The sequence below is a fragment of the Micropterus salmoides genome, unplaced genomic scaffold (genome assembly GCF_014851395.1).
Source record: "Micropterus salmoides isolate LMB-PRFRI ecotype aquatic unplaced genomic scaffold, ASM1485139v1 Ms_hic_scaffold_22, whole genome shotgun sequence".
NCBI lineage: Eukaryota > Metazoa > Chordata > Actinopteri > Centrarchiformes > Centrarchidae > Micropterus > Micropterus salmoides.
The window spans coordinates 20,876,135-20,888,551 of NW_024041373.1; the positions used below are offsets into that span (position 1 = coordinate 20,876,135).

A 12,417-nucleotide genomic window follows, 5' to 3' on the forward strand; every position below is an offset into this window, starting at 1 on the left:
CGTTGATTGAATGAGAGGGATGTAATAGTCGCCCAATTGTGTTTGAAAAGATAAAGAAAAAAGTTTGAGTTGCTTCATGTTTTCCTCAAAGAGGTGTAATATGTCTCAATGTAAAACACCATGCAGCTAAATAATCAAATTAAAAATCAACATGCGAATGGAAATGTGAACAATTTATGATTGAGGTTTTGGAGGTTTTCTAATTTCTGCAGAACAAACAACATTCGTTTAGCATAGTTATTCCAGCCCAGAGCTTTTGCACTCCCGATATAGCCCAACTTATCAGATCCTGTATTATAATAGACGGCCCCTCAAATCTGCTTTGCAACAAAGAGTGGCTATTTATATAACTCTGCTGCTCATTGATGTTGCAACTATTTAAAGCTGAAAGCTTTTGATCCTAATAATTGACAAAAAATTGTAAACCCCCCCCCCCCAAAAAAAGTGTTTCAAAAATGATTTTGTGGAATAAACGTCTTATTCTTTTCCACAAATGTCTCTTCAATATATCTGTTGAGTGTGAAAATTCACTGTAGACCTTGGAAAAAATATCAAGGTTTAATTACTTGCTTTTTCAAGAGTTTTTAACCGCATCTCGTGGTCCATTTCCATCCGCTCTGAAACATGACAAAATTAATTTGAAAGTGCCATAAAAAGCTAGCAAGTGGATGTAAGATTTGTTTTGTGAAACTAGTAAGATTGTGATAACCTAAAGAACTCCCCCATCAGCCTATAAGCACTACCCAATCATGACAAAGTGCAACACAGAAATTCCTTCATACTTATTTAGACATTATAAATTCAGCTTGGATGCATACTGTTTCCTCAGGTCATCCTTGAGAAGTTCTTAGACCTTGCCTGAAGTCAATCTGCATCTAAGTCCATTGATAGGACATGATTGGTCAGGCACATAGCTGTCTGTATGTAAAGCCTCACAGTTCACAAAGTTATCAGCAAAACCTAAGTCATTAGCACAATCTTTATATCTTTTGAAAGGTATGACATAAGAACAAAACTGTTGAGCACCGCAGTGCATCTGCTGTATGCCCCATTAAAGAGTTTTGGGGCATTTTTTTGTGGATTTTTCCTCCTCCGAATTGAAGGGCTAAGGATAGATTGCTGATGGCTGACAGTCATCGACTGCTGTCAGCCCAGGTTTTCCCGATCTAGCCATAAGCTCGTTCATATAAAAGGGTTTTACCGCATATGACCACCATTTGTAAACATGGACTAGTCTACTGGCAGCATAGCATCCTATTTTACAAATGAAAAGCAAAGTATAATATTAGACAAACACGAAGAAGTTAAACACATAATCCAGGCTAAAAGCAACACAGCTGCAGCTGCCACATGCAGGAAGGACCGCTGACAAAAGATCGCCAACTGTGTGAATGCACACGTTAATAGGCTTATAATATCACTGCCCCATTATTAAGGCACGAGTAGCTCTGACTATAATTACATTTGTGTGTTCCATTAAATGAATGTGTTGCTTAGATGTATTCTTATGGCCTGTATGACAATTTTAGCCTTATTCTTCCAGCTGCAACCTCGGCGGTATGGAACAGACCAATAAAAAAGAAACACTTTCAATTATGTAATATACCCCGGTAAGAAGTGAACCATCGTCCTTACCCTGAAAACCTAGGGTTGAACCCGAAGTTACCTCGCTAACCACAAACGGTGCTTCATAGTAGAGGCCTCTGGTGTGCGCCTGCCTTGGTAAATCAGGGGGTGAGTCTATTTTTTTATTGCAAAACTGAGGATTAAAACTGATCTACAGAGCGAACTCTCCCGCTCTCTCCTGGGAACATAAATTTGAAAAAAGTAGGGACTACTATGCCTACCAAACATGAAGCGAAGTGCTACACCTGCCTTAAACAAATAATTTTGAATTGTTATAGTGTTATTAACCTTTTTGTCACCATGTGTCATCCTGCACAAAAAGGTGGATGCTTCAAAGCTGGGTGATTGGATTAATTAATTGGACTGTGTTAGATATGACAATCAATATTTTGGTAGTTCCAATTGTTGCTTCCTCAAGCAATTACAAATGATGTATAAATTAATAAAAGGTGGAAAAGGTGAGGGTTGTCATGTCAATAAACAGCCCAATGCCCGTATTGCAGATCTAAATCTCTTTTTCATCATCTCACCCCCCCCCATCTCTGTGTATTTGTATTTCCACTCCATATTTGCATGACCTGTAAATGCGCCCTCCTTCACCGGGTTTAGAACAAAGCCCTTCCCTCGCTGTCGTTTGCATCTAGCAGCATCTTTCCACGGATGATGCCTGTTCGCTGAATAACTGATGGCCACTCCACTGGCCAGGCGACGACATTTGCATATCACACTGGTTGTCTCGGGCTTACCTGCCATGTATCATCATTGTAGTAAATCGTGTGTGTGTGTGTGTGTGTGTGTGTGTGCAGGGTAGAGGGAACGAGAACGAAGAGAGAAGGCTCCTCTGTTGGTACTGGAGCGCAGTTATTTTTATTTGGATTTTTAAGTGTTTAAGGTGGAGTTTAATTTGAACCATGACTCTAGAGGTAAGAGTTCTGTTTAATTTAAGCGTACTTTTGATTCACAGACTACAAACCTGAAATTCATTTTTCACGCTACCTCCCTTGGTGAAATAATGTCTATGTTCATTATTTTCTCGTCCATCTGTTAACAAAAGAGGAATTTGTTTTGACATGGCATCCTCTCCTTAGCTTCTTCGTATCTTCGTGGTGTTTCTTGCTGTAGATTTGGCTGTTGGACTACCTGACAGCGCTGTTATAGTGTAAGCTAACTGCACAGTGGGATAAGGGTTTTCCCGGCCTGTTTAGATCATAAGAAAACCGCATTTTCATAAGAAAAAAGTATTATCTTCCACTTGGAGGAATATGAAAAACAGCATTACTACTTGGACTGTATACTACCATTATCTCAGGCATTCGAATGAGTCCTTTTCATTTAAGTGTTTGTTGTCGTGTCAGGGCTGTTGTGTGACATTAAAGCCCCATCCACACTACTGCGTTTTCGAATTAAAACGCAGACCTTTTGCTACGTTTGCACTTCCCGTCCAGAATACAACGATGAAAGACCTAAAACAGAGAAGTTTGGAAACGCTGCCGACCACGTTTTGCATTTCAAAACTCCGGAGGGCGTTTTAGTAAAGATGGGCCAAAACGGAGGACTTTAGAAACGATGACGCAGCCGCTCTCGCACGGCTCTCTTATTGGGTCTTGCACAGCAGAAACACAATACTGCTGACCGGGTTTTTGACATCATATTTTTATTAAAATATTCTGTACTGTGCAAATAACACTCATCTGCCTACACTTGTACTGTGCATGTCACCGTTTACTTTGCAACAACTCCCAGTCTGTTTTCTGCCGCCACCCTCCTGTGTTACATTCAGTAACAGTCCCAGCTCGTTATTGATCCATGCAACAAATAAAAACCTGGTCTGATGCTTAGTCTTTATTTATTCTTTCGCCAAATCTTCTGTAACTACGGAATAGACCATCTGTTTCATGTTTACACTGGCACGCGCATGCCCAGTACACCTGAATGGGTCCTAGCTGTGCTTTTTCAGTCGTTTTAATGTAGACGGAGCTCAACTCCAAAACGCAGTGGAAACGCTGGTGTGGACAGAGATCGTATTTGTTTTAATTTTGTTTGTTTGTAAACTAAAACGGAGTAGTGTGGATGGGGCCTAAAAGTGGCTCTTCACACCTCTTCTAAAAGTGGCTCTTCACACCTCTTCTACCTGTAAGGCCAAATCCACTGTTTCATTCACCTTCAAAGGCTCTCTGAAGGCCAGAAAAAACCCCATGCAATGACCAGCACAGGACTGCCCACAGTGACATTAAGGGAGAATAAAGCGGGACTACGTAGTTGTTAGGTGTACACTTTTATTACTTGAGGCTGATAGGTAAAACATTTGCAAGTGTAGCTGCAGTGGCAGAGAAGTGGCTCATGAAAGTCTTGCTAAACTGTTCAAATGGAAAGTTTTGGCAAACACTGCACAGTCCATACATAAGGAGCAGCTGAAAGTGAGATTTTATCAAATTAGAGTGTATAGTTTCTTCCTGCTTATCTTTTAGTCCTGAAGGCCTCTGAGCCTTCCACTCAATAACATTATATAACTTTTTGTAGGAGCTCTTTAGTTAACCACCTCCACAAAATGCCTAAAATGACATATTCACACTAAAACGCAACAGCAGCATGTTAGCATTGTCATTGTTAGCATGCTGACGTTAGCATTCAGTGCAAAGCACCACTGTGGTAAGTTCAGCCTCACAGCCATGCTAACTGTTGACTGAAGTGTAACCAAAGAGCTAATTTCAGAAACCGAAACATCAATACTGGATATCTGCAATGGAAAGAGGCACTTGTCTCATTTAAAACAAAATCCATCAGACAACAGCAGTACATTTAGTGTCATAGTCACTATATAAAATACATTAGGTGTGTACACCTGTGGTGTATCCCGGTTTAAATCCTCATCTCCTGCCTGTGCAAAGGATTCAGGCTGGACAGACGATGAATATAGAAAGAGCTGGATGGGTTAATATGAGCATGCATGAATTTGTGTATTTGTTGCACATATCTGCATAGATTATATAAAAAAAAGGTCTGTGCGTGATGTGTAGACCCTGCTTCCCTGTTATGTCTCTGTGCCCATTGAAATGTATGTGAGGTGTCTGTCAAAGCCAAGTAAAAAGCTTGGCTTAATGCCAGAAACCCTCGTACCGTACAAGGAAGGGAATCCTCTCTGTCCTGCTCGAGTGCTCTCTCTCTTGCTTCATCTCTCTTTCACACACACACTAACTCACACCATTTCTTTTTCCTTCTCTAAAAAAGATATATTTACTGGTGAGCCACAAGTAAAACATGGGGAGCAAATTTGGAACTGGTCTCTCTGTTATATTATTATTCATTTGAAGGCTAGTTAACTGTGTTTATTTCTGTGTGTGTTCATTGTGAAGCCCCGGAGTGTGAGTGGAGTGGAGATGAGAAAAAGGCAGGCGGCACACATCGAGGCCCCACCCCAGGCCCCTGGACAGCCCCGGCCCAACACCTGCTGCCTCTGCTGGTGCGGCTGCTGCAAGTGTCTCTGGTAAGAAAATACTAAACTGCCATATTATACCGAATTCTGTGCTTATAGCAGCTCTAATCAATATTTTTCGAATAACAGTGTATCAAATGACACTGTGAAAGGCATCACTTGTAGTGATTAAACTACAGAGAATTATCACTTGAATCTGCTGCTTCCCTCGGCTTTACAGAGCTTTATAGTGAGTTTCAGCTCATTGTTTAGCTGTCCAACTATTTTACTGATTACTCTCACTGCTCTCATAGTATTGTTTTCACTTGCTGTAGGCAGCTGTTTACTGTGAAAAAGCTCTAAAAACCCACTGTACACCACCTGCTCAGCACCAAACGGCAGACAGATACAGTTAGGGATTATCTGGTGAACTCAGTGAGGAGTTGGTAGAGACCAAAACAGAGCTAAAAGAAATTGAATATTAGACATAAACACAACGCCAAATTAATTATAATGAATGATGTTGCTCCATAACTACTGGATGTGTAAATAAGCACTCCATAGCCAATTGTTAACTACAGTATAGCCACTTTATAAAGAGCTATCCAAAAGCAGGGGCTTGTAGGATGTAGGGACTTTGTGGCACAACATCATCTGGTGACCTTTAGCATGTTTATAGTTTATTAGTTTTTTTGATTGGAGAGGAATTGGCAACATTGCTTTTGATGCATTGACTGGGGTAGTTCTGAAGCTGCCTTTAAAAAAAAAATCATCCAGCTAAAAGCAGTGTTGGAACCATATTTGATAATCATAAAATCATATAACTAGAGAGATACCAAGTATACAGCTCCTTTAAATATTGTATTATTAAACAGCCAATTTTTATTTTTATCTTTTTTGTATTGTTATTGTGTTTAATGAGGGAAAGCCACTGGCTCTTAACATTCAATCTACACCTTAATATTTTTTAAACAGTGCTAGTTGTATTAGGAAACAAAAAAAAAAAAAACAAACAGTTGATCCTGCTCTTAATTGTGCTGCCTAATCTGTGATGTTACACTGATGCTGAGTTACCTAGAAATCTGAAACCTAGAAGTTTTCATAGTTGAGCAATGACGCCAGATGTTAAGTCAGTTTTAGGGCAAAATCCCCATCAAATGTACTTCATTATTTGTATTCCACTGTTGAGCATCACTTATTCTGTACTGTTTTTGTATTTGCTGCAGTCTATATTTATCTGTCTCACCTTGGGTATGGACTGTGTTGGGGTGAGATAAAATGACCATTGATTACCATGGGTCCTTTGGAGTCCATGCCAGTGATTTTGCAGGCAGAGAAATAGGTTTTTGGTAGTTGAATGTTTGGAACAATATATGGTACAGGACTGTGGTAAAGGTGTGTTATGGGAGTATACAGGATGATTTTACTCTTCACCAGGGTGTCCGCAGGGTCTTAAAAAGTCTTAAAAGGTAATAAATAAATTTAGTGAAAATTAAGGCCATTAAGAAGTATTAAAAAGTCTTAATTGCCATTTCACAAGGTATTACATTTTGTAGATATTTTTGTCAATGTGAACATCCTTTTTGTCCAAAGAGTTTTTACGGTAAAAGTGTGGGTGAACATATTTATTTATATTGCATAGCCAATATTACTAGACAGGTAGGACGTAGTGAGTTATTATCATAGGTTTTTATTACCCTAAGTATTCACCACTCATCCAACATGTGAAACCGACAGTGAGGACATTAAAAGTGTGGCCTGAGGGGACAGACTCTGTGCTGCAAGACCAACCCCCGATGTATGTGGCAAGGCATTTAGGTCATCAGTGACTGTTGTTGTTGTGCTGACCTGCTTCAAATCCACCTCCATCGAGCCAGTGCCAAAACACTCCACTCCAACTTGTCTCAACGACTACTGCTCAGTAGCACGGACCCCCATCATCACAAAGTGCTTAGAGCAGTTGGTCCTGGCACATCTCAAATCCTGCCAATTTGCCTACCATAAAAACAGGAGGACAGAAGATGCAGTCTCCATAGCACTGCACTCTGTCCTCTCACACCTGGACAATAGTGACACATACATTAGAATGCTGTTCATAGACTTCAGCTCAGCATTTAACACTGTTATCCCTTCTAAGTTAATCACCAAACTCACAGATCTGGGCATCAGTGATTCTATCTGCAGCTGGTTACTGGACTTTCTGACCAACAGGTCCCAACATATTCGGATGGACCACAACTGTTCTTCCACCCTCACCCTTAACACTGGCGTACTACAAGGCTGTGTGATGAGTCTGTTCCTCTACTCCCTCTTCACCCACGACTGCAGATCTGGACATGGTTCCAACACCATCATCAAATTTGCAAATGACACCACGGTGATTGCGCCGACAACAAGCTGCTGCTCAAGACCAAGAAGACTAAGGAACTCATCGTGGACTTCAGGAGGAATGCTGACACTCATCCACCCATCCACATCAACGGTGGAGCGTGTGACCAGTTTCAAATTCCTGGGGATCCACATCTCACAGGACCTCGCCTGGACGACTAACTGCTCCAACCTGGTCAAGAAGGCTCACCAGCGCCTCTTTTTCCTGCGGACTCTGAAGAAAAACCACCTCTCTTCAGACATCCTGGTGAACTTATACCACTGCACCATCGAGAGCAGAAGGTGGTAAAAACCGCCCAGCGCATCACTGGAGCCTCACTTCCTGCTATTAAGGACATCTACAGGAAGCGTTGCCTTAGGAAAGCAATACACATCAGAAAAGACTCCTGCCACCCAGCACACAGACTGTTTGCCCTCCTGCCCTCTGGGAGGCGCTACAGGAGCCTACGGACAAAAACCACCAGGCGCAGGAACAGCTTTTTCCCTACAGCTGTCTCTCTGCTGAACTCTGCCCCGCAACGCCGCACCCCCCTTCACACACATACTCACCATCCTCCCCTGGACTGAATCAGCTACACTTACCAATTGCACTGCCATAATGGACTTTGACACCACTGCACTATTAACTGCACCTTTCATCTAAGCATACCATTGCACTACTGTACATTTGTACTGCACATTCTGTATAGACTGTAAATCATTTCCTAGACATAGACATTCCTACTGTACATACTGTATAATCCCCACAATAATCACATTTGCACTATGTACATATTATATAGTTATTCATACCGTACTGCCATAATCATAACCTGTTCATAGCCTGTATTTACCAGTAGCATTAGATATTCATGTATACATATATTTATATTAGTGCTGGGCAACGAGTAAAATTTTTAATCGCGATTAATCGCATTGTTATGTGCAAAATTAAATAATGAATTCTAAAGTAGTGTATTGCACACTTTCGTATGTACATTTTTTAAATGTACTGCTATATACACAAAAGTGCAATAACATTTGGTTTGCAAACACTTTAAACAAATAAGGTGCTTTTTACCAGCAGTTTTCCCTTTACACAGTAGCAATAAAATATTTCTTGTAAATCTCAACTTTAACATTAATGTAATCAAATCAAATATTAAACCAAAGCTATTTGCCACTGCCAGGGAATTACCTTTTATCTAGCTTGTTAAAACAAGTTACCATCAGAGTCCAGTTTTCTTGGGATTTTTTCTGAGCAGGTATCAGCAGAAACATTTTTCTTTTATCAGGGAGCAGCAGAAAATTGTCTATGTTCAGTAGCAAGTGTGTTACAGTGAGGTGAAGTGGTCGAGCACAAGGTGTAGCGACAAGCGGGTGCGTTCCCGTGAAACTGTCGCGGTCGTACTCGCCTCACGTACACACCCGCCTGCTGCCGAAGTTGAATTGACCATTCGGTAAGCCACGCCCCGAATACGCAGCTGGCCAATCACAGCACAGTATAGGACTCGCTCTAACTGAGGTCCGACACTTTCATGGCTGCGCTCATTTGACTAATGCAAAAGGAGTCGTTTTCTAGCTTTTTTTGGCTGTATTTTTCTAAGATATGGTCATACGCTTTTCCTGGGTCACTTGTAATAATTACAGTCGCTACCCAGAGAGGTTGATAGGAGAAGTACGATTTATTCTCTTTTAAAAACCTGAAATAAATCCAGAAAAATGTCGGCTGTGGATTGTTCCTAATGTTTTTTAGTTAGCTAACGCTAGCTAACTTCCTACTGAATGTAAGGTAATAAAGCCCTACTGTTCTGCTTTTTTAATTAATGTAATAATGAATAGAGGCCTACCCAGCTTTACAGGAACAGTGTTGTTGTCGTTTATATCGTTGTCTTTTGTCTCAGTCGTCGGGGGGTGCCGTGGTTCACTTGTACTGTGTAAGTGTTAGACTTTAGCTTCTATCTTAAATTTTTTTTCTCGTCTGTTTGAGTCAGTTTGACAGCCTGAATACAACCTTAAAATCTATAACGCAACTGCAAAACTGTCTGCTTCTTTATGAGATCGCTTTTTCCAACAATTCTGACAATATTTCTCCGGGGAGTGCAGTAACAGACAGTGGCAGCGCCAATGGTTTGTCGGACTTAGCAACAGTTACTAAGGGGGACGGGGTTTTGAACTTTTTGTACGCGACGCACAGCACAAATCATTGGAAGAGAGACTGATCCTCGCTGTTCGTGAGTTTCCAGAATCTAAATAGTTATCAGGACCTCAACAGGGGGGAATTCACATGGCAGAGCATCCCCGCAAAACTAAATGCAGGCCTATCACGTAAAGTTAGCCTATGTATAATTTTAATTTAAGTTAAAAAGGCTACGGCTGTGCAGCGCACAGAAGCCGTTGCCATGGTTAATATCCATACAGCGCCTGCCTTCGCTCGCGGAGCGCAGTCTCCCCTTCTGTTCACCTGAGAGAACCTGGCGAAACCTCTCTCCGCTGCTTGTTTGGGAGGGTTATTTGCAGGCTGATCAACATCCCAACTCTCCTGTGACCCATGGTTTGACTGTAGGCCTATGTGTATTCAGAGCCAGTGAGCAACGGACTTAATAATAATAATAATAACGGAAATAATAATTTCAAAAAACTGCGTTAATGTGCGATTAAAAAACAATTGTCGGCGTTTACGCATTAACATGCCCAGCCCTAATTTATATTTACATATCATTCATACTTTGCACTTGTATAATAATGTATATTCTATTTAATTACTGCTTAAGCACTTCTGGTTAGATGCTATCTGCATTTGTTGCTTTGTGCCAGTGACATGCACAATGACAATAAATTTGAATCTAATCTATTCTGTGTAACGTTAGGCGCAAGGATCTACCGTGCAAGCCTTTCACTCTCATACGCCCCTAAAGATAGATCCGTGCGAACCGGAAAACTGATTTACGAGCACAACCGACCGTAACCTTCCACCATGCTAATCATTCAAAACATGGTCGGACTGAGCTCTGTGGCCGCTTAAACAGCCCCGCAACTCAAAAACAAGAGCAAGATGCGCTGTCAGCAGGTGAAGCTGTAAGACAGAAGACAGGGAAAATATAAGCAGCTTTTGGGTTTGGCTAACATTAGCTGGCTATTTAGCTACATCTGTGCCTTTTTATTGAAACGCGTTCAACTTTTCATAAAGCCGATGCGCTCGTCAATGTCACTTTTCGTGAACAGATCAATCACAGCCTGTTTGATCTGTTCAACATTTCAACATTTGGAAAGTTTGACATCAAACTTTCCAAATGTTGAACAAATCGTTCTGCATAAATAGTTACGATTATTGACTTTGATTATTAAGTTAGTAGCCTACTTAAAATTAAAGTTAGAGACTAACTACCATGTAGAACATTTTTCTTGCATAAAGTTAATGAATAAAAAACAACCCCAAAATGAAACAGCTGTAACTGGAACTAATATTATAATAGTGGTAAGTAAGTGGTAACAACATATAATTAACATATTAATATCAAACTAACAGTTTACTATTATAGTAACAATATACTTTTAATATAATGTTATAATATTATACTAATACACTCATTCATACTAGCTCCTCTTCCAGGGTGTGGATAGGGCCACTGTAGTTGACAGATGTAGATTTAGCCAGAGCCAGGATGCCATTGTGCCAATATGTGCTGCTTCTCGCCTCCTCCTCCTTCTGAGAGCTATGTGTTGTCCTTGTTTTACATCTGTTATACTAAAGTTTACACAAATCAGCTTTCTGATGTAGATCAGCTTTTTGATTGCAAATGTCTGTGCTACACTGCCTATACTACTTAACGTTATCCATCACTCAATTTATTCTCTTCAGCTTTGTTCCCTTCTGGCCTATTTGAATTATGTTGTATTGATACAGTGGTTGATGAAAGTTATCACAAAGTTATCTTGTTTAGTTTTACAGTCTCAAAATGTATTTATAGTAAATGTAAGTTAAAGGTGTGTTGTGTAGTATTTAGTGGCTTCTAGCAGTAAGGTTTCAGATTGCAACCAACAGTATATGCTTTACAAATTTATGGCTGAAAATAAGTTACAACTATGTCAGGTAGTTATAAACTGGTCGGTGTTTGCAGGCAAGCTAACATTATCTAGTTTTAACCAACTAAAACTCAGAATCGCACTGTGTTTCACATGTTTTGCAGTAATGTCGCACTAGGGATGAAATGGTATGAAAATTTCATATCACGATTATAGTGACCAAAATTATCACGGTTATCAGTATTATCACAGTATTGTAAAACTGTGCCAAAAAATATTAAAATGTAATGATACACACACTGAAACCATTTCAACAAGTTTTATATTGAAAACTAAAAATACAATTGCCATTTTGTTTGCATAAAAAATAAAATAACAGCAAATACCTATACATATAAAAATGTGCACTATCAAGATTTTATATTTATATTATATAGGTACCCCGTGCACAATTACATGAAAACAAATGAAAAAAAGTCTTTAGAAGACAGTGATAGTAACTGCAATAAAAAACTGACATAAATACAGAGGAGTCTGTGGCGTTTCTAGATATGCTGGTTGGTTGACTAAACAGCGTAACGTCTTATCATGCGCTGTGGACGATTAGACTCTGCCGACACACGACGCACACAGCAACAGAACAACATGTAGCGTTTTTACAAGAGCAGCTAACACTGAGAGTTTCAGTTTGCACGCTGTTAGCAAGTCAAAGAGACAAACCAAAGCTAAAAGTTAACTGACCCTGCATTCACTACATGGTTATTTTCTTCAGTCAAGTTTCCCTCAGCACTCTCATAAAAACTAAAATACGACCGGACGTCAGAGTGACTGAAAAATCTCCGCACTGTTGTCTTCCGGGAGACGCTGGACAGTGTTTGCCGTGAGATTATAACAGCGCGGTTAACCATACCCGGTACTCGGTAATAATAACTGTCGGGAATTTTACCATGGTTTACCGTTAAACCGGTAATTGTTTCATCCCTATG

At 40.2% G+C, this 12,417-nt stretch overlaps 1 protein-coding gene across 2 annotated transcripts in view; it reads left to right on the top strand.

The window, feature by feature from the left end:
- Nucleotides 1-12,417, top strand: part of rgs17 (regulator of G protein signaling 17) — a 29,887-nt gene that overhangs the window by 3,138 nt on the left and 14,332 nt on the right. The window contains exons 1-2 of one of the 2 annotated variants that reach the window (XM_038737348.1): nucleotides 2,418-2,549; nucleotides 4,980-5,110. In XM_038737348.1, the coding sequence (XP_038593276.1) occupies nucleotides 2,538-2,549; nucleotides 4,980-5,110 (143 nt within the window). In that variant the 5' untranslated portion in view covers nucleotides 2,418-2,537. Of the gene's footprint in view, nucleotides 1-2,417; nucleotides 2,550-4,979; nucleotides 5,111-12,417 lie in introns of those variants that run through there. The other variant, XM_038737349.1, reaches the window with a different exon arrangement.